The 22,053-nt window shown below is 44.2% G+C and overlaps 1 protein-coding gene across 1 annotated transcript; it reads right to left on the bottom strand.

Annotated features, from left to right (window-relative positions):
• Positions 1-9,411: 9,411 nt before the first annotated feature.
• On the bottom strand, positions 9,412-21,189 carry LOC127770208 (uncharacterized). Its single transcript, XM_052295875.1, has 5 exons — positions 20,975-21,189; positions 11,079-11,240; positions 10,638-10,996; positions 10,384-10,560; positions 9,412-9,566 (listed from the first exon to the last, which is right to left on the bottom strand). The coding sequence occupies exons 1-5, from the start codon at positions 21,187-21,189 to the stop codon at positions 9,412-9,414; spliced, it is 1,068 nt and encodes a 355-aa protein (XP_052151835.1).
• Positions 21,190-22,053: the final 864 nt, after the last annotated feature.

Genomic DNA, 22,053 nt, shown 5'->3' with positions numbered 1-22,053 from the left:
AGGAAATATCCGAGATCCTAATTGGTTACGATTGTATTTTATCTGTAACTACCTATTCCGTTAGGGATATGGACTGTATTTTGTAATACGGACTCCTTCCCCTATATAAGGAAGGGTCCGGGTGCCTCTAGGGACACGATTTTCTCCCAGATCATACGATCTATAATATACTCGGCGGATCAATCCCCGGACAGGAGTAGGGTATTACTTCCTGATTAAGAAGGCCTGAACCTGTATAAAATTCCTCGTCTCTAAATCCATCCACTTTTCCAACTTGATAGCCACCCCCTTTTAGTATTGCCGAAATCTTATTTCGACAGTTGGCGCGCCAGGTAGGGGTAACGCCAAGTTCTTCGCCGATTAGTGCGATGGGTTTCGTCTCCGGCATCGACGACTTCGTCTTCCCTCCCGGGCAGGCGTTCCGGTTCGGCAGCCTCGACTTCATCACCAACGACTTCGGCAAGATTTCTCTCCTCGACTCGAATTTGAACCAGTCGGGAAGAGACCAGATCTCCGCTCCGTTCGGTATCCCGAACTCGGCCGAGGTTTACCCCAAGATCATCTCTACCGAGTTGGCTCCAAACCACTCGGACGAGATCCAATCTACTTCAAAACGACCCAATCAAGACGATGGGGCCTATCCGCCAAACCTGATGAAACTCCCCGATGATCTGGCTGCTGTGTTCACCACAAGGGCGTCTTCTCCTCGTAGGCCTAGGCAGGACCTGGCTTCAGCCCCGGTCCGGCCTAGCTCTAGGGAAGTCGGCGTTATACTCCAGCCACTCGGCACGGTTTTGACGGAACAACTGGACGGCTACCTCAGCTTCCCCGGCGTCGACTCGCGACCAACGGAGATCGTGGAGTACAACGACTTCGGCAACCGCTACGACTACCGCAACCTCGACGACTTCGACGAAGGCTTTGAAGACAACTACACGCCTCTCTACTTCGGCATCTTCATGGTTGACAACGAGACGGAAGAATAGCACAAAGCCCGGGAAGCAGAAGAGCTACGCATACAACAGGAAGCCGAATGACGCCGACTGGAGGAGGAGCGCCAAGCACAAGAGCGAGAACGGCTGCAGCGTGAGCAATAGAAACGCGAACGGGCTGCAAAAGAGGCTGAGGACCGACGACAACGGGCCTTGGACGCCGGGCGATGAGCACGAGAGCTTATCGGGTAGCAAGACGTCGAGGGAACTGCGGTTTTTCACACCCCTCAACAGAACGCGGTTGCAGCGATCACCCTCCTCGACAGCCTCCTCAAGGAAGACGCACTCAATCAAGCTAATCACATCGTCAACATCTTGAACCAGACCAAGACCATGATCGCTGCTTCGGTCCCGGTTAACTCTGCAAGCGTCCGCACGCCGACTGGCAGCCGAGTTCCCCATCTTCGATCTCAAGACTATCATCAACCGACCCTCAGCGTCGCCGGCGCGGGATCTAGTCGCAGGAGCAGGGGTCACGACGAGCGATCTGTCCACTCGCCTCCCGAACGACACAGGGATCGCCGAGTTGAATAGCCACGCTCCCCACCTCGCAGGCGCCCCGTCCATCTTCGCAATACAATCAACCAGCGCCGCGCGGCACGAGGCTACGCCCCCCACCATTCACCGGATCGCCACGACGATGACGTGGATGGAGTCGCTGCCTTTACAAGCGACCTGCGTCGAGTGGATTGGCCAGCCGGCTTCAAGCCGACTGGATTCGAGAAGTATGATGGCACCACTAACCCGGAGTCCTGGCTCACCGTCTACGGTCTCGCAATTCGTGCAGCAGGAGGAGACAGCAAAGCCATGGCAAACTACTTGCCTGTGGCTCTAGCGGATTCTGCCCGGTCCTGGCTTCATGGGTTACCCCGTGGCACAATCGGATCATGGGCGGAACTTCGCGACCACTTCATCGCCAACTTTCAAGGCACCTTTGAACGCCTTGGTACACATTTTTATCTCTACAACGTCATTCAGAAGTCTGGAGAATCCCTTCGAGATTACATTCGACGCTTTTCTGAGCAAAGCAACAAGATCTCCGACATTACCGACGACGTCATCATCGCCGCCTTCACCAAGGGAATTCATCACGAAGACCTAGTCGGCAAGTTCGGGCGCAAGCCTCCCAAGACGGTCAAGCAGATGTTTGAAAAAGCCAACGAGTATGCCACAGCCGAAGATGCCATTATCGCGTCCAAGCAGTCGGGCACCACGTGGAAGTCGAAGAAAGATACGCCGACTACAGGGGGAGCGGAAGTACCAATCACAAGGACCGTAAGCGTATGCCCAAGGAACTTGTGGCAACGACTACACCTTCCTCCCGACAACGTTCGCGCGTCAACACTTTCGACAAGATCATGAACTCCCAATGTCCGCATCATCCCAATTCCAATCACGCGGCCAAAGATTGCTTCGTCTACAAACAGTTTGCAGAACAATACGCCAAGAACGCACGTAAGGCCTCCGACGGAGATCAAAGCACGTCGAAGAAGAAAGGCGATGACGATGATGCCCCGACTGGTTTTCAAGACTATCGCAAGGAACTCAACCACATCTTTGGTGGACCCCTGGCTTATGAATCTAAGAGGAAGCAAAAGCTGACCGAACGGGAGATTAACGCTATTTAGCCCAATACGCCCCAATATCTTTGGTGGTTGGAGACAACAATTAAGTTTGACTGCTCGGATCACCCTGACCGAGTGGTCCACCCGGGGCGGTACCCCTTGGTACTAGACCTAGTGGTTCGCAACGTCAAGCTTCGCAGATCCCTCATCGACGATGGCATTGCACTCAACATCCTTTTCGCCAAAACCCTGGACGACATGCAGATCCCTCGCGCGGAATTAAAGCCGACTAATGCGCCCTTTCACGGAGTCATTCCAGGGCTATCCGCTACGCCACTCGGCCAGATCACTCTTCCGGTTACTTTTGGCACTCGGGAGAACTTCCACACATAAAAACGTTTGCTTCGAAGTTGCTGATTTCGAGACAGCGTATCATGCCATACTCGGACGCCCGGCGTTAGCCAAGTTCATGGCCGTCCCGCACTATACCTACATGATGATGAAGATGCCTGGTCCTCGAGGAGTTATATCCCTGCGGAGCAACATCAAGCAAGCCGTTACATGCGACAAGGAAAGCAGCGAGATGGCTCAGACCCGCGAGATCACGCTCGCCCGAGAAGAAATCCGACTGGCTACGTCCATAGCAAGCGAAGGAGAAGTGCCTGCAACCAAGATACCCAAGAGCGGAGAAAGCGACGCCAAGACCAAGAAAATTCTTCTAGATCCCTCTGATCCTACTAAGACTGCTGTAATAGGCGCTGTGTTAGATTGTAAATAGGAAAGCGCGCTCATCACCTTTCTTCAAAATAATAAAGATATCTTTGCGTGGAAACCATCTGATATGCCTAGTATTCCTAGAGAGGTGATTGAGCACTCTTTACATGTTAAGGAAGACGCTAAACCAATCAAGCAACGACTCCGCCGCTTCGCACAGGATAGGAAGGATGAGATCAAGGAGGAACTGACCAAGCTGTTAGCAGCCGGCTTCATCAAGGAAGTCCTTCATCCCGACTGGCTGGATAACCCAGTCCTGGTTCGGAAAAAGACGGGACAATGGCGTATGTGTGTTGACTACACCGACCTCAACAAGTCATGTCCCAAAGATCCTTTTGGGTTGCCTCGCATTGACCATGTAGTTGACTCAACCGCCGGCTGCGAGCTACTCGGCTTTTTAGATTGCTATTCAGGGTATCATCAGATCTGACTAAAGGAATCTGACTGCTTAAAGACTTCATTTATCACGCCCTTCGGAGCATATTGCTACATCACCATGCCCTTTGGATTAAAGAACGCAGGAGCAACTTATCAACGCATGATCCAGAGATGTTTTTCAACTCAGATCGGCCGCAACGTTGAAGCTTATGTGGATGATGTAGTCATCAAGACCAAGCAGAAGGATGATTTGATCACGGATCTAGAAGAAACCTTTGCGAGCATCCGCGCTTTCAGGATGAAATTAAACCCTTAAATTACATCTTCGGAGTACCGTCAGGGAAGCTGCTTGGATTTATGGTGTCTCATAGAAGCATACAAGCCAACCCGGAGAAAATCAATGCCATTCTCAACATGAAGCCGCCAAGTTCCCAGAAAGATGTTCAAAAGCTGACTAGTTGCATGGCGGTGTTTAGCCGGTTTGTTTCGCGACTCGGCGAGCGGGAATGCCCTTCTTCAAGCTATTGAAGAAAACAGACAATTTCCAGTGGGGACCCGAAGCATAAAAAACCTTTGAAGACTTCAAAAAACTTCTCACTACTCCACCAGTCTTAGCTTCACCACACCCGCAAGAGCCGCTGTTATTATACGTGTCGGCAACTTCCCAGGTCGTAAGCACAGTCCTGGTTGTTGAGCGTGAAGAAGAAGGCCATGTTCTGTAACATCCTCAAATTTTTAAACTAAAATTTGACTGCATCATGCTAGCTTTTGACTGGTTTTAATCTTAGATTAGCAAAATCAAAATTCTCTTTAAAAGTTATCTTTTTATTTTTGATTTTGGTTCGAGGATTACCCTTAGAACCCCCTTAACCTAGTTTACCAATAAACCATAAATTTTGCCCTATCCTAAACCTTAGTGAATTTAGCAAATTTTCTTTAAATTCCAAAACTTAGAAACTTTCTCTAGATTACCTTTCTATTAGTGAGACATTTTTATAGTGCATAATCTTTGCAAAACTCTTCGAAAGATCTCTAGATAAATTCTTTCTCCTTAGGCAAAATATTCGAAATTCCTAAATACTTCTTTTGGGCCGAAATCCTTTTCTTTCCCTTCGGCCCAATTGGCCCAGCCGGCCCAAGAGAGGCAGCCGCCTCTATCCTCCTCCAGGTGCGCGTGTTCCACACGCCCACGCCGCCGCCAATGCCTTCCCTCGCCGCTAAGGAAACGAAGCCGGCCGCTGTCTTTCGAATCTTCACGCCACCGTCGTCGTGCACTCCTTGACCTCCTCCTCCACAACCGCCTCTCCCCACCGCCCTTCTCCTCTATAAATAGCCGGCCATCCCTCCCCTTCTCTACATACAAATGGAGCTTCATCTCTCTCTCTCTCTCCCATGTCCGGCCATGGCTGCCCCCGGCCGATCTCCCTCACTGGAGCTTCGCAAGCCAAACCCTTGCGCCACCAACTCTGCCTCGCCGAGGTGATTCCATTTTTCCCGTTTTCCCCTTCTCTTCCACCCCATAGCAGCCACCATCGCCACTTCTTTTAGTGGCCGGAGTAAGTTCTTGCAGCTGCCGTTCCGGCCATCCCTCTCTCTCCCTCCGCCAGCCACCACCCTCCCCGGATGCGCGGTGCTCGGGAACACCATCCGCCGCCGGCGTCGCCGCCTTCCAGCCGCCGGAAAACCGGCACCCCTCCTCCCCTTCCTCTCTGTACAACCGAAGGAGAAAGAAGGAAGAGACGGGAAGAAGGAAGAAAAGAAAAAGACAGAGAAGAAGATAAAAGACGGGTGGGCCCCTCTATAGTAACCTTTCTAACTTCTCAATTTAATTCAAATCCAATCTTTAGAAGCCCATATCTTTTAAAATATAAACCCAATTCCTGTGAAATTTGGACCAAAATTCTTCTAAAATCTTTCTCTATCTTTTGAGGCTATTTTTGCTATTTTCTCATTTTATTTCATTTTTTGCCTATTTTTGGATTTTATTCGAATTCCTTTTGAATTTGAATTTTATATATTTAACCCTAGGTCTTGAGGATTCTTCTGACACATTAGATAATATCAGTCAATCTCAGGACATCGAGTAAGGCAAGTTACTATTTACCTTTTGATCATTTAAGCCTATATTTTACAAATTATTTATTTATAGCCTTTCTATTCAATACTCTATTTTTATATGCATAATTCAACCATAGAAACCCAGATAATTTAGTATTGCATATTTTGCTTACAATCTGGTTAAAATATTTTATACTTAGATTGGGACAGTACGTAGGAATTGGATGATTTCCGGGTGGCTAGTATTGTTTCGATCGATATAGTTATCACCAGGTACTTATGTCAAACGAACGGGTACGACCGCAGTTCTAGAATGGGGACAAACCTAGTCATTATGTTACTTAGCAATGTGGTACCTCTGTGTAGTGGTTCTTATTTTTAAGTCCTCGAGCAGGAAGCAACTATAGCCGCGAAGGGCAATTTCTACCATTACCATGTACAGGTAATTAGTTTGTTAAGCTCAATTATAATTATGGTTATAATTCTAAACCCTGATCGAGATGACGTGGTGTCATATGATCAGTTCCCCTTAAATACCCCGGGAGCGCCATAACTCCTCTCGCTGCTGTTAACGTCACGTTCAGAGCGCATGAGGATATAAGTTCATGGAACAGGTACCACAATTGTTAATAACCTAATACTGGGCCATGACTAAGCTAATGAATATTGGCAAGTCGTGGACTACGGGTAAAGCGTACATCTACTGCAGTAGAGTATTCATGAAACTATTCGAATAGCCGTGCTCACGGAATTGAGTACCGGGACTCATATGGTACCCTGGTTAGAAACCTAAAGTATATATTTTACAAACTCTTTCTTTAATATTTCCAGATTTTCTATTATTGCTTTCTGCAAAGAACTCTACTCCATGCCAACGCATAACATATTTCCATGGTAGCTTGCTGAGTATTGTGAATACTCACCCTTGCTCTCATTAACCTTTTTCAGATTTGGGTCAAGAGTAAGACCCCTATGACTATTATTATGATGACTCTGATAACCTAGAAAATCCCTAGAGGTTATACCTTCCTAGTCAGAATGTACTAGAACTTCCGCTGTGTAATATTAGTACTTATGTTTAATTAGATGAATACCTATTCTTGTAAAACCCTTAGTATTGTAAACTTTAACGTATGCAATGAAGAACCAGCTGTATTACATGTATCAATATTTACTGATCCAGGGATTGATACATTAATCTCAGTCGGATCCAAGTTATTAGTTTTGGGACCCGACATGTTCAAAAAGTCCAACGACCAATCTACTTCGTTAGCGAGGTTCTGGCCGACTCCAAGACAAGATATCCTCATGTCCAAAAGCTATTATATGGTGTTTTGATTACCTTCAGAAAACTATCTCACTACTTCCAAGGCCACTCGGTCACGGTGGTCACATCGTTTCCACTCGGGGATATACTTCATAATCGCGAAGCAAATGGGCAGATCGCAAAGTGGGCCCTAGAATTAATGTCCTTGGACATATCTTTCAAGCCGCGAACTTCGATCAAGTCCCAAGCTTTAGCTGACTTCGTCGCCGAGTGGACTGAGTGCCAAGAAGACATGCCCGAGGAGAAGATGGAGTATTGGACCATGCATTTTGACGAGTCGAAGAGGCTTTCAGGCACTGGAGCCGGGGTTGTTTTAATTTTCCTGACTGGAGAAAGATTGAGCTACGTATTGTGGATACATTTTTCTGCATCCCATAACGTGGCGGAATACGAGGCGCTGCTTCACGGATTAAGGATCGTGATCTCCTTGGGAATTCGGCGTCTGATAGTTCGTGGAGATTCTCAGTTGGTTGTTAATCAAGTTATGAAAGAGTGGTCGTGCCTCGATGATAATATGACTACCTACCGACAGGAGGTACGCAAGTTGGAAGACAGATTCGATGGACTTGAGCTCACCCATGTTCTTCGGCACAATAGCGAGGCAGCCGACAGGCTAGCTAATTTCGGTTCAAAGCGAGAAGCAGCTCCTTCCGACGTTTTCGTTGAGCATCTCTATGAGCCAACTATACCAAGGAAAGAAATAATTGAGGCTACGGATACTCAAGACATAAGCATGATTGAAGCCGACTGGAGAGAGCCCTCATAAGATTTTTGACCAAACAAGAACTCCCTCAAGATAAAGATGAAGCCGAGCGGATCTCCAGGCGCAGCAGACTCTATGTCATCCATGAGACCGAGCTGTACAAGAAAAGTCCATCGGGAATCCTGCAACGCTGTGTATCTTTGGAGGAGGGGAGGCAATTGTTAAAGGATATACATTCAGGCATATGTGGTAATCACGCTGCTTCACGAACCATTGTTGGCAAGGCTTATCGGCAGGATTTCTTCTGGCCCACAGCTGTGTCCGACGCTGACAAAATTGTGCGAACATGTGAAGGTTGTCAATTTTTCGTCCGGCAAACTCATCTGCCAGCTCAGGAGTTGCAAACCATCCCCTTGTCTTGGCCGTTTGCGGTTTGGGGGCTCGACATGGTCGGCCCGTTTAAAAAGGCTGTCGGTGGTTATACTCACCTCTTTGTGGCTGTTGACAAATTTTCCAAGTGGATTGAAGCTAAACCGGTCATTACAATCACGGCAGACAAGGCTAGAGATTTCTTCATCAACATTGTGCAACGGTTCGGGGTACCCAATCGGATCATCACTGATAACGACACTCAATTTACTGGCGAAGTATTTAAAGACTTTTGTGAAGACTTCGGCATCAAGATTTGTTACGCCTCCGTAGTGCATCCCATGAGTAATGGACAAGTTGAACGCGCCAATGGCATGGTACTTCAAGGGATAAAAGCGCGAGTTTTCGACTGACTGCATCCCTATGCCGGCAAGTGGGTAGAACAGCTGCCATATGTACTTTGGTCCCTGCGCACCACACCCAGTCGGGCCACAGGCCAGTCGCCGTTTTTTCTAGTTTATGGAGCGAAAGCAATGTTGCCCAGTGAGGTAGAATTTGAATCTTTATGTTTTCGTAACTTCAACGAGGAGCACTACAGAGACAACCGAGTAGATGATCTTAATCGACTGGAAGAAGCCCGCGAAGCAGCTTTAATTCAGTCGGCTCGGTACTTGCGATGGTTGCGCCGTTATCATAATCGCAATGTTCGATCACGAGCCTTTTTAGTCGGCGACCTGGTTCTGAGAAAAATTCAAACTACACGGGATCGACACAAGTTATCTCCCTTGTGGGAAGGACCATTCATAATTTCCGAAGTCACTCGGCCAGGTTCTTACCGACTCAAGCGTGAAGACGGTACTCCCATCGACAACTCTTGGAATATCGAACATCTTCATCGATTTTATGCTTAGGCATTACTTTTGTATTTCCCTCTTTGACTGATAACATCAAGTTTTTCCTTGAGTTATCAGTCGGGGGCTACTATAATAATAATGGAGTGTGATTTTTATCAATTCAATTTGCTTACTTGATTTATCATTGCCTTGCTTGATTTTTTGGCTTAGTCAATGAGGACTGAAAGTTTTTTAATAACTTTTGCGGGTTTTAGGCTCAATAAGGTTTGAGAAAAGCTTTTAAGAAATCAGGACCTAAGTTTGAAATATCAAGCACAGCATAAATTCATCAGTATTGTACAAATTGTGCCTCCATCATCTTCATCATCAGAATCATTGTTATAATATAACATCAGTCGGTGTCAGTTTTTTCATCATCGGAATTATCAGATCCAGTCGGGCGAAGGTCGTTGTCCTGGAATCTCTCAACTACATCAATGGCTATCTTATTGGCGGCTTTCTGCGCATCGTTGATGAGGTCAAGGGCGGCCTCTTCGCTCGTCCCGTCTGCAAAGCAATCAATGGCGTCAATGTCAATTTTCGGGTATAAAGACTTGGTCATTGCCAACACCAGGCTTGCTACCATACTCCCAGCTTCCTTGATATTCTTAAAGTATGTATCCGGAGCAATTCTCAGTTTGTCGAAGATTTCGGAAGCATCAAATGTACTCGGACCATTGTTATTGAAGAACATGGCTTGGACGAGTGGGGTAGCAGCGTTGGCGACTTCATCCCTAGCCCCTTCAAGCCTCTTGTTTTTGTTGACCAAGACGTCGAATTGAGCCTAGGACTTGATTTTGCGATCTGCATGAATAGATTCATATCAACGAGTCGGCATAAAGAAAGGAATGGTTTTTGAAGTATTAGTCACTAGTACCTTCAACATCTTTCAGGGCCGAGTCCCTCTGTCTCGCCAATTCGGCCTTGTCGTTTTCCAGAGCTTGGATCCGCTTTACAGTTGAGATATCTTGGCGGCTTGCACTGTATTGCTTCTTGTTAATTGATATTACGAGGGCAACATAAGTAAGTTGGATAGAGATTGTATTTACCTTTTGATGAACCGCTCAGTTCGAAGTTGGAGTCTTGAAGTTCGGCGATCCGATCCCTCAGATCATGCTCAGTTTTCCTGGCAAGCTCCCTAGCTTCGTGCAGCTAGTTTCTGGTGGCCTCAAGGGTTCCAAGATGGGGAACTAACCTCTCGAGAGTCGCAGTCTTCACCTCGTTCCTGAGATGGATTCTTTGCAATGCGAGTTTGTCGGCATCTGTGCAAAGTGACAAACAGGATGGTTGAAGCTGTGTATAGGGAGACTTACGTTTATGATACGAGTAGCTTGCCCGAGTGCCTTTTTCAGCAGGCATACTTCCTCATCTTCCTTTTGCTTGTTTATCACAATTCCCTGAGGTTGCATGTCGTCGTCCCACCACTTGACTAAAATGGGTGGGCGAGAATCCTCAGCTGACTGTATTCGGAGGATCTCTTCTTCGTCGCCGATCATTGGGCCTTAGGCATTCATGAATAAAGGTGAAACAATTGAAGAAAGTTTGTCAGATCAAAACGGGTTCGGAGGATGTGTTTACCTGTAATAATTTCCGGTCGGGGACGAGCAGGCTCTTGTACTTTAACAGGAGAGCTGGACCCTGGATCAGCACTGGCATCCTTTCTAGAAGGGCTATTCGTTTGAGCTTCTACTTCGGGAATATCTCTATTTGGTTCTGTACCCGACTGGTTTCCAATCGGGGACTCCTGATTAGCACCAACTCTAGCCTCGGCCGACTGGTTCCTAGTCGGGGGCTCGTTGCTAGCTTCTATATTGTCGGTTGCCGGTTGTTCGTCACTCGGGCGATCCTCTGCAGCTGGCCCGGTCTTTTTTGAAGGGCCCGTCTCCATGTCAGTCGGCTCGGAGTCCTTTCCGGAAGGATCTATGTCAGATGGCTTCCTGCAAATTTGAGTTATGCCATTAGTGCTATTTCAATAGTGGGTGAGTAGCAATACAAGGAGGATGGCCAAATGATTTGTACCTGGAAGATTTCCTGATTTTCGGCATGGGACGACTGGATGTTTTCTTCTTCGTATTGGTTTGCCTTGGTTGTTTTCCAGTCACCTCTTTATTGCTAGATTTTCCAGCATCATCGCCCTCATCATCACTTAGAGCCAATTTCCTCTTGCAGGAGTCTGACTGGCTGGCTGATTTCGAGCTTTTGGTTGAGTATCAGACCGAATTTTTGGTCCTCCACTCGCCTGACCAGTCTACCGGCGAGGTGATCGGCGTTGAGCAATTGGAGGATCCGATTTCATCAAAGCAAATTCCTGTGCATGATAGTCCAAGTTTTCAGTTGACCTTACAGAAGATAAAAGCATGCTTTGGGAGAAGCTGAGTTGTATAATACGTACCGGTGGAGGAGGGTTGAAGGCATTGTATGGCACAACTGGCGTAAGTGTGAATAGCTGACCACGATGGCATTCGAGAAGATTTTGGACATTCTCTCCCGCATAATTTTAAACTCAAGAGATTCTAGGTTCTCTCGGTTGGGGTCATGCTTGCCGTCAAACTCAAAGGTTGTTCTGGATCTTTCCTTGATTGGAGCCAGCCGGGTCTTGATGAAGTGCCGGGTGATTTGTTTCCCCTGCAGACCTTGTTATTTCAGCTTTAGCATGCGATCCAACAAGTTGAGCGGTTAGACGGCTTCTTCTCCCATCGGCAGTGAGTTCCAGGTATCGTGATAAACTGGGGGAAGACACGAGTATCCGGGAAGCACTGGCTCAGGGTTTTGCACATAGAACCAGTTCGCATGCCAACCTTTATTCGAGGTTTTGAATGGCATGGAGAAATATTTTTGGCTCAAAGTCCCCCCCAGTTGAAATCCGGCTCCTCCAACTACGCATGGTTTGCTTTTGTTGGGTTGGGGCTTGAGGAAGAAAATGCGGCGGAATAGAGCGAAATGCGGCCTAAACCCCAGAAAAGCTTCACAAGCATGGATGAAATTGGCGATGTGGACTATGGAATTGGGGTTTAGGTGATGCAAGCTAATTCCATAGAAATCCAAAATTCCTCGGAAGAAACTTGAGGTTGGAAGAGAAAATCCGCCATAGAAGAAATGAGAAAATACCACGACTTCATGTGTGTCGGGGCTCGAGAATGCTTCGCCGAACACCGAACGCCATCCAATGATCTCCTTCGCCGGAAGAACGTCGTGCGCCACCATCTCCTTCAGGTTCTCCTCTGTTACATCAGAGGGCGCCCACTGACTCTCGAAGCTTTCTCTCTCTTCCGCCATGGATACGAACTGGATGATATGATTTGGTCCGAGATATGGCTGGAAATGGATGGGGAATCAGTGCGGTGGTTGCGTGGAAGGTTTTTGTGGAACTCAGGAGGATGGATCGGAGTGGATTTGTAAACCCTAGCTTCCGCCGGTGTGGTTTGCACTGTAGCAGAGAATGGGGAAAGTGGCGAGAGTTTCAGCGGGGAAGACGAAACGACGCTCTGACTTCGGCGTTTATTTCGCTAGGGTTTCAGGAGTGCTAATGGGCCTGGGCCTATACAGTACTTCAGCCCAATTCTGTTGCTAGCGTGGCTAGTTGTGATCCTTAGGGACTTAGGCATTTTTGCTTTGGCAATTTTTGCTCACAACAATATGGCCCAATGCTGTTAAAATCCTTTTTGACGCGGTTCGATGATTCCTTGGAATTATACGATGCAAATAAAAAGGTACCCGACAGAAAGGTGTTATACTAATTTTGTAGGCCTTATTAGGCTGCAAAGGCTGTTTGGGTTTTATTGAGATGACTGATTTTAATACAGTCATTCACTCGGCATGTTATATGCTTATGTTTACGGTGAGAGTCATAGCCTAGGCTATTTAGACTCATCACTTGTTGTGTTATCACATTTACATCACGTTTGATGGATCTTTTTGAGAGTTTTTACTCGAATTCTTATCAAATGTGTGAATTTATGGATCTTTAGAGTGTTTTTCACTCGGGCCTTTTCATATCTCCATTTTTGGTATATTAAAGCTAAAAGCAGTCCGCTGGATGTTTTATTGAACGCCGCATATGCTTTACTATATGATATTCGGTTGGATGTAGTTTGTATATTGACTATATGTTTAGTTTTTTAACTAATCACATAGTCAGGGGCTACACCTAATTAGGTGCATCTAGTCGATGCACCCGGTTTTTTCTATTTTTAGACCTTCACAGTCTTTGATTTTTGGTACTCGGGAGATCAGGGCAGAAGAAGTCGGAGTACTCGGATTATCATTCTGTGCTACGAGAAGAGATTGTTTCGTCGACTGTGAAGGTCTCCGGGGCTACTGTGGAGTTTATGGATACCCCATACCTACACGGCATGTATAGTCCGACTGGGTATGGGGTGCCATGTATAGATAGAATATCTTTAAAAGGACTCGGGTTAAATTCTAAACTTGTATGTTAAGGAAATATCTGAGATCCTAGTTGGTTAAGATTGTATTTTATCTGTAACTACCTATTCCGTTAGGGATATGGACTGTATTTTGTAAGACGGACTCCTTTCTCTATATAAGGAAGGGCCTCTAGGGACACGATTTTCTCCCAGATCATACGATCAATAATATACTCGGCGGATCAATCCCCGGACAGGAGTAGGGTATTACTTCTTGATTAAGACGGCCTGAACCTGTATAAAATTTCTCGTCTCTAAATCCATCCACTTTTCTAACTTGATAGCCACCTCTTTTTAGTATTGCCGAAATCTTGTTTCGACAATAATTGATATGCATGCTCTCTCCTTCCATTAATAACTAGTAGTATTTTGCAGTGCTGTAGATAACGGTTGATACGGCCGTATATATTGACGTTAAAATGGTGGCGCCGACCTCTCCGTCATGTTTTAGCAAAACGGTGCACATTAGTCGTTCTGGGACGTATAATCACCATCACTACCAACTAATCGGCCGAATAACCGGGCCTAATCACGTGACAAGGCCCTACCCAGCCAGCCCACGATAACATACTATTCCATTAGTTGTTTAACTATCAGCATATATATAGGTGCAGAACATTGTTTGCAATCCCAAAACCCTGGAAGCTCATTCCTGCCGCTGCAACCTGTGAGTCTAGGGTTAGTTATTTTCATCTAATCCTCTTTCAAATCTATCTCCCATATTTTGTTGTCCTCATTTTAATCTTCTGTTTGAATCTTGAATAGGACCTTGTTTTAGTGTCACTTATATAGTGTTTCCTGCTTTCGATATTTCCTTTATGCGTTACGAACCAAACATATCACTATTTGATACACAACTATGAGTGTTCAGACCTATATTTTACAATATGTCGAGTTAATGTCATGTTATCCTTATTTTTATTTAAGAATAGTAGGTGTATATGTAGTTATATGTATTTATCTGTCAAAAATAACAAGCTATTATGAGTTATGTACATATATTTGTCCAAAACTTTAAATTTCGTGAAATTCTGATTAATCGTCCGCACTCCGATTAATCGTTCAGTGGTACCCTCTCCGTCCGACATCCGTATTCCGTCATCCACAGCACCGCCTTCCACCCGATCCTAGGCGATGCACATGGATAGTATACCCACATAAATTCAGCTCTCTCCAGAAAAATGAATGCCAAGCCCAATAAAGAAACGAAACACATGCCAAGCCAGATAGGAATTTCAGAAGAAACCAACACGGCCTAAAAGGAAAAGAGAGGAATCGGACCACAGGCCAAAATTGGTAGAAAACAGGACTGATCGCTCATGCGATAGCCTTTTTGAACTTTTTCCACTAGTTAATCACTCGAACAATGGGAATTTCAGAAGCCCTATACACTCTTCTTCTCCCCCTTCCTCCTCCCCTTCTTCTCTTCCTGCTACAGTACACCATAAAATTTAAAATAATAAAAAAACAAAGTTAGAAAAAAATATGTATAGAAATACTATATATAAAAAATTTAAATTGAAACTCAAATTTGAAACGGGTATGTAAACTTTTGCCTTATAAACTTTGGGTCTATAAACTTTAGATGTATAGAAATACTATATATAAAAAATATTTGAATTCAAATTCAAAATTTGAATCGGGTATATAAAATTTTGACTTATAAACTTTGGGCTATAAACTTTAGATGTATAGAAATACTATATATAAAAATATTTGAATTTAAATTCAAATTTAAATCGGATATATAAACTTTTGATTTATAAATTTTCGGTCTCTAAACTCTACATGTGTAAATAACTTGAGGTGTACACCAAAAAAAGGAAACGTACAGGAGAGGAAGAGGGGGGGGGGGGGGGGCGCCACAGGCCATCACTAGGGGCGATCAATCGCCCGTTAGCCATCTCGTGAACAATGAGCATTTCGACTCCTAGGTCATACAAAACATACAATATGTGATTATATCGCACAGATGGGATGAAAACGGTCTGAAAATTTTTGGGATTCCAGATATATTTTCAGAAATGGAAAGTATAGAAAGGAATTTTTTCGGAAAGTTAAAAAAACAAACTAATTCAAATTTTGATGGTGTGAGAGATATTATCGTTTAAGAGATTAGAATTCTAAAAAACATAACATTTCCACCATCAAATTTAATATATGGTGTGAGAGATATTTTTGTTTAAAAGATTAAAAAATATCACTAGTACTTAGGTGGTGTTTGAAACTCATAGATGAAGATGAAAATTAAGTGTTTTACGCAATACAAGATGGTATTAACGTGTATTTAATTGTGTTTTAATTATTACAAAGTTAAAAAATATATTTATCTGATATTTTAGAGCAACTTGCATATAGATAGTTTTCTCATGAAACACATCGTTTAGCAGTTTGAAAAGCCTGCACATGCACTTTTTAGCACTTGTACTTTGCACAAGATTGAGATTTAAAATTTTTACTATGCACAAGTACTGTGGCAATACTGTTACTAATGCATGTTATAAGTTACTATATTTTCCTCGGTATTTTACTGCCGAAAGTGTATGTTACTACCAAAAGTGTAGTACCAACCCATAAGTTTTGCATGTTATGAGTTTCGCAATAAAATAACTGAATTGTTCTATAGCGGATGAGAAGAAAAAATAAATCGGTCACCATATTCCTTTCCCACTAAGTTTGAAATTCTGTTTTGCATGTAGCCTGCTAATCATGAAGATGGGGAAGTCATTTCCCGATTACGTGGCTTGGTTAATTGCGCTAATCAAACAATTTAATAATCCAACAAACTATTTTCTAAATTTATTTAGTTCGATGACCGGCTCTGCATGCTAACCGGTTATTGTATATTGATTCCCAACGCTTTGCGGCAGGAATCTATCTATACCTCTATACCTATACTAATCGGGCACTTTTTTGGAGCTCTCACGTTAATCAGGAAGATCAAGCCATTGATTAAACAAACTATAATATGTCAACCGTTGATTACAATCTAATCCAAGTTCCACGTGGTGGGTCTTTTAAAGCTAGCCCATGTAACCTATATTTTCAAGCCCATCAATATGATCCATTCACGCACGCATTCTTTTTTTCTTTTTCTTTCGAACGTGGGTATTTGTTTCTTTTTCTAAACCGATGAGTCCATCCATATTTACTGAGGTCGATCTGATCAGATGCAGTGGAAGATACGGGAGGGCACGGCATGGCCATCGCGCCGGCCGGCAGCGGCAAACGACGGAGAAAGGCAGGAGGAAACAGTACATACAAGCACATCGTACGCCAGTTATGTTCTGCTCGCTCGGCCGTGGCAAAGGCGAATATATCAACGTTATCGGATCTAGCAGCACACAATCACTAAGGCGAGGTTGACGTACGTGCGGCCCGTGAGTGCTGGAAAAGCACACAACGTCAGTCGAATGCTAATTGTTGTTTTCTCCATTGTTAAGGTTTGATTCTAACTTCTAATTTCCAGTTCAATTCTCTTTACATGCATACTTCTCATCTGTCACAGCGTCCAATAGGAATTAATCTACGTCACCATACTGTATATATTGTTGATGTTTGGATGTTGATTCAGCATCAACAAGTTCACTAGCACCTGACGAGCCAATCCATGGTCATCGTACCATAATAATTCATAGAAGTCTTCCATCTATTTGCTTTGACAAATTCGCTGGCATTTAGGAAGATACATAGTGGTCGCCGCATGTACTATTCAAGTAAGTATTCCATCAATTTGCATAGTGTGACTTTTTATCTGTATTTGATCTACTTTCACCATTCTTCTTATATTCACCCTTTCCTTAAATATAAGCGATTTCAAGAGATTAGGAATGAAGGAAAAATGAAGATAAATTTAAAAAAGGGGTGAAGGGGCAGTAGAACGATGGTTAGGGATAAGATTGATCGAAAAATATTAAATGAGAGATGGCTTTACAAAGTTCTACTCTTAAATCCCTTATATTTGTGGATAGAATTTGAAGTCTAGGATCAAAAATATTTGTGGATGAAGGGAGTATATTTGTTTTACAATGTATTTTTTTCCTATGTGATATGAATTTGCTACCCTTATTATTATATTGTTAAAAACTTTTTTCATATTTATGTTCAAAAATATGTTCGGACTTTCCTAAACTATTCCCGCAAAAAAAAAACTCTCCGTATATTATTTAGTAGATTTTTTTAGATAATGGAATGTAACATTCCGGCCTTTACTCAAAGAGTTAGAACTCACACAGAAGAAAACTTACACAGAAAGTTCACGATAGCAGAAACAACGCTAAGCAAACACAAACTAATAGACACCAACAGAAGAAAAAGATCCCCTAAGTACTAAATTCTATTAGAGAACCTCCACCTGATATTGGCAAATAGATGCATAATTCTATTATTTAGTTGATTCATCATAAATTTTGCGTTATACAGGTGGTCATGCAAAGGCAAAGGGCATGGAAAAAAACAATAGATATGCATGTGCAGTTTTTTTCGATAATAATGCATGCGTGGAAAAAAGAAATAGATATGCATGCGTTGCTTCAGTAATATACATGCATGCATGAAAAAGACAAATGGTGTGCAGTGAAACATGGTTTATTTTCGTCCCTATTTTCCAAAACCATGGAAAAACGAATAATCCCATGCATTTTGTTGATCCTACTTTATCCTAACATGGCACACAATGAAAAATTATTGGACACGGAACCAATCCATTAACATTATGGTAGGACAGTACAGCAGAATTCTTGATTTGGCTCCTAGAACTAATCCATTAATATTTATACGTAGTACTTGGTGTCCTCTTACTATATGTTAATACTATATGTTATTTGATTTTGATCCTTTATGCCATGTTCTCACGATATATAAGTATATATATGTGTATCATCCTATATCACTATAATCTGTTATAATCTGTTGCATGCTTCATCCAGTTGAACAATTTATGTTTTCATTGATATTCATTACTTTAGAAAAATAAATCATTCCTCCAACAAATTCAGATGAAGTACTTTTCTTTTAATCAATGTTGAGGAATACACATGAGTAAAATTGTTTTATTTATTATTAATATAATAATAGTATATTGGGACATTGTATTAAGAAAATATGCCATTGGAAGTCATACTCAAAATGAATTAATAAATATGAATTTTATCATTTAAGTATTCTATGGATTAGGAATCAATATTTAACAATGTATATTTCATAAAAACTCTTCTTTTAATATAATCTAAGAGCCATTGTAATTAGAAAAGACCACATATTCATACATAACTAAAATTTTAATATTTATGATGATATAAATAAAGAGCCCGTGCAACGCACGGGTTGACGGCTAGTTACTAAATAATTCTCAATATATTTTTTCGACAATCAAGCTAGGAGTAAAAAGAAAAAAAACATTAGGATTTATCAACACTTATTATGAAACAAACAAATGATACCCGCGTTTTAATGTAAAACGTATTGATAATTATATGTTAAATATTATAAAAATAATAGATAGATTTGTTAAAATATTGTGCAAATAATGTGAGGGGTGATGATTGGATATACTTACATATTGATTTGTAGAATTAAATAGGGACCATTGCTCTATGCCCCCACTTTCAATCCCAACTTCTATTTTACCCCCACTTTTTAGGGTTTGCAATTTTACCCCCACTTTTTAAAAACGAACCAGCTGTTTGCCCCCATTTGTAACGCATGTTTGGTGGGTCCCACGTTTAAGTGTTAAAGAAATACAAATGGAAATTAAAAAAAGATTTATGAAATATCAATTTTACCATTCTACCCTGAGTGAATGGAAATGGATGGAATCCCTCTCCTCCCCACCAAGTGTGGTTGTGCCTATGAACACCCAAACCACCCTAGACCTAGAGGCGGTGGCGGCGGTGTAGGCATGCGCGAGGCGGTGGCGAGCGTGGGACAGCGCTCCGGCGAGGCGGTAGCCAGGCGGCAGCAAGGTGGGGGGGTTCTGGCATGCACAGTGAGCAGCAGCCACGCGGCGATGACGAGCAACAGCTACGCTGCGGCGGCGAGCAGGCACGGCAAGAAGCGGACTGGCGGCGGCGGTTCTGGCGTGCGCGGCAACGGCAAGTGGACAGCAGGTATCTGACGGGGCAGGCGGCGGCCACGGGGGTTCCAGCACGGCGAAGGCAGATGGCGGCAGGGCTTCTGGCGTGGCAAGGCAAGCGGCGGCGAGGCTTCCAATGTGGTGATGGCAGGGGCTGCCAGGGCTTTCGGCACGGCGCGGCAAGCATTGGCCCCAAGCCTTCCGACGCAGTGAGCATCGGTGGCGGTTGGGCTTGGTTGGAAGTGGGAAGAACAGAGGCTCGGTGTATGTGAGGTGAAGGTGAGGGGAAGGGCATCAATGGAGGAAATCCTATCAATGGAGCATATTTTCATTGAAGAGATTAACATGTAATTTGATATATTCTTATCATTGTGGTTCTCCCTTGATTCAGTTTGATTCGTAGGATAAATTACATTCAGTTTGATCTACGTATTGTGGTTTATTATAGGGGCAAAAAATGCAACAAACAACTAAGGGTATAAATGTCATTTCACCCTAAAACTAACACAGTCAAACTAGCTATCAAAAGTGAGGGCAAATGTCTAGTTTGTTTTCAAAAAGTGAAGGTAAAATTGTAAATCGTAAAAAGTGGGGGTAAAACAAGAGTTGGGGTTAAAAGTGGGGGCATGGATGCAATTGTCCCAATTAAATAAATTGTAGAAAATGTTGTATGTTTGCATGAGGTTAATATGTATTATTGCTAGTGTGTGATGATGTGGTATGGTTGCATATTGAGCTTTGTACTTAGTGGGCTACAACTTTATAGAAAGTATAGATTCCCATCAACCAGATCCAGGGTACGTATTGGGAAGTAGATGAACGGTACACTACCAGGGGATAACTACTCCCGAGAGTAGGAAATAGATATTCAATGTATAAAAATATTATATATACACGTAAAACATTTCATACGTATATATACAAATTTTATACATATAATTTTTTTTACATGCATGTATTCTCCTACTGCACAGAACTTACCAAGAACCACGTGTGAAAGTGATTGGGATTCGGTGACATTCCCCATGACACTAAGTCACTGACGTGTGGGACCCACGTGGGTCTAGGCACATGTGGGTCCCACATATCGGTGACTCAATGTCACCGAGAATGTCACGGGGGAATGTCACTGAATCTGCGTCCGTGTGAAAGGGGGGCACGAGTAGGGGTGGATAGGAAGCTCGTGGCTCGTTAGCTCGCTCGGTTTGGCTCAGCTCGTTTGATTTTCCTAACGAGCCGAGCTGGCATTTCAGCTCGTTAGAGATAACGAGCAAGCTCGAGCTGGCTCGCGAGCTGCTCGCGAGCCTTAACGAGCTAAGGGGTTACCAGGCCAAGTCAGGTCCACAGCCAATAGCACACATACGTATGGCCCATTGGCCCAATAGACACATCAAAATAACACTAGTTCACCTCACCCTAGCGAGAAGCAAGTCCCTGTCCGCCGCTGTATCTGCATCTCGTTGTCTCGCATCGCATTGGCGCATCTCGACATCTGCATCTCGCATCGGCAGCACATCGCAGGCTCGCAGTCACAGCTCTCCACTCGCCCATCGCCATCAGTGTCGTGCCGCCGCCGCCGCCGCGTGAGCGTCACCGCCCACCGCACCAAGTGGCCGCCGCCAACCCCCATCGCCGTTGGCGCCACCACCGCGTGAACTCCACCGCCCACCACACCAAGCCACCGGTGCAAACCCCCATCGCCGCCTCGTGAGCACTACCACTGCTAGGAACTCAGGCAATCAGGCCGCCACTCTCTGCCGCCACCGCCCGCCACTCTCCGCGCTGCCGCCACCCGCCATCTCGCCATCCACACCACTGCTTACTGCCATGGAGGAGGCGCCTAAACCACCAAGCGTGGAATCCCATAGCAAATGTGCAAGCGCGAGGCCAATCTCGTCGGCAGCTACAGGTGCAGGTGCAGCGGCACGTACACGCTCCGCACGGATTGCTCAAACCAAGGTTGGCCGTAGTCGAGGATCCGCAAGGACCGCAATCACAAGTGGGGCAATTGGATCACCGTCGCCAGCATCAGCATCACGAGCTAATGTCTCCACAACTGTGGAATGCATCTAAATTCCATAATCACTTTCCTTCTTGGTTTATACAATTATCTTGAATATGTATTTGTGCAGTACAGATGTACTGATGTAGACATGTAGTCATGTGAAATTGTGAACTCAATCTGAAATTATTTAGCTTTGAATATGTACCACTGTGAATTTTTCATTTAGCTTTGAATGAATCACTATACCTACTACCAAGGCAGCTAGCAGCTAGTAATCAGTTTGTGTGTGTACGAATTGAATTTGTGTAGGAAATGGACATGGTGGCCTTTTCAGATGGAGGGGAGGATGAAGAAAACAGCTTTGACTTGAATGATGAGATGTCGGTGAGCCTACCTTCTTCAAGAAGTGGCAGTGAGGGAGATGATGGAGATGACACATCAAAGGCTCAAAAACGAGGTGCAAAAAGGCCAAAGGCAGGTATTTCACTA

This window comes from Oryza glaberrima, chromosome 4 (genome assembly GCF_000147395.1).
Source record: "Oryza glaberrima chromosome 4, OglaRS2, whole genome shotgun sequence".
Classification (NCBI taxonomy): domain Eukaryota; kingdom Viridiplantae; phylum Streptophyta; class Magnoliopsida; order Poales; family Poaceae; genus Oryza; species Oryza glaberrima.
This window is presented reverse-complemented; position numbering and strand designations above follow the sequence as displayed.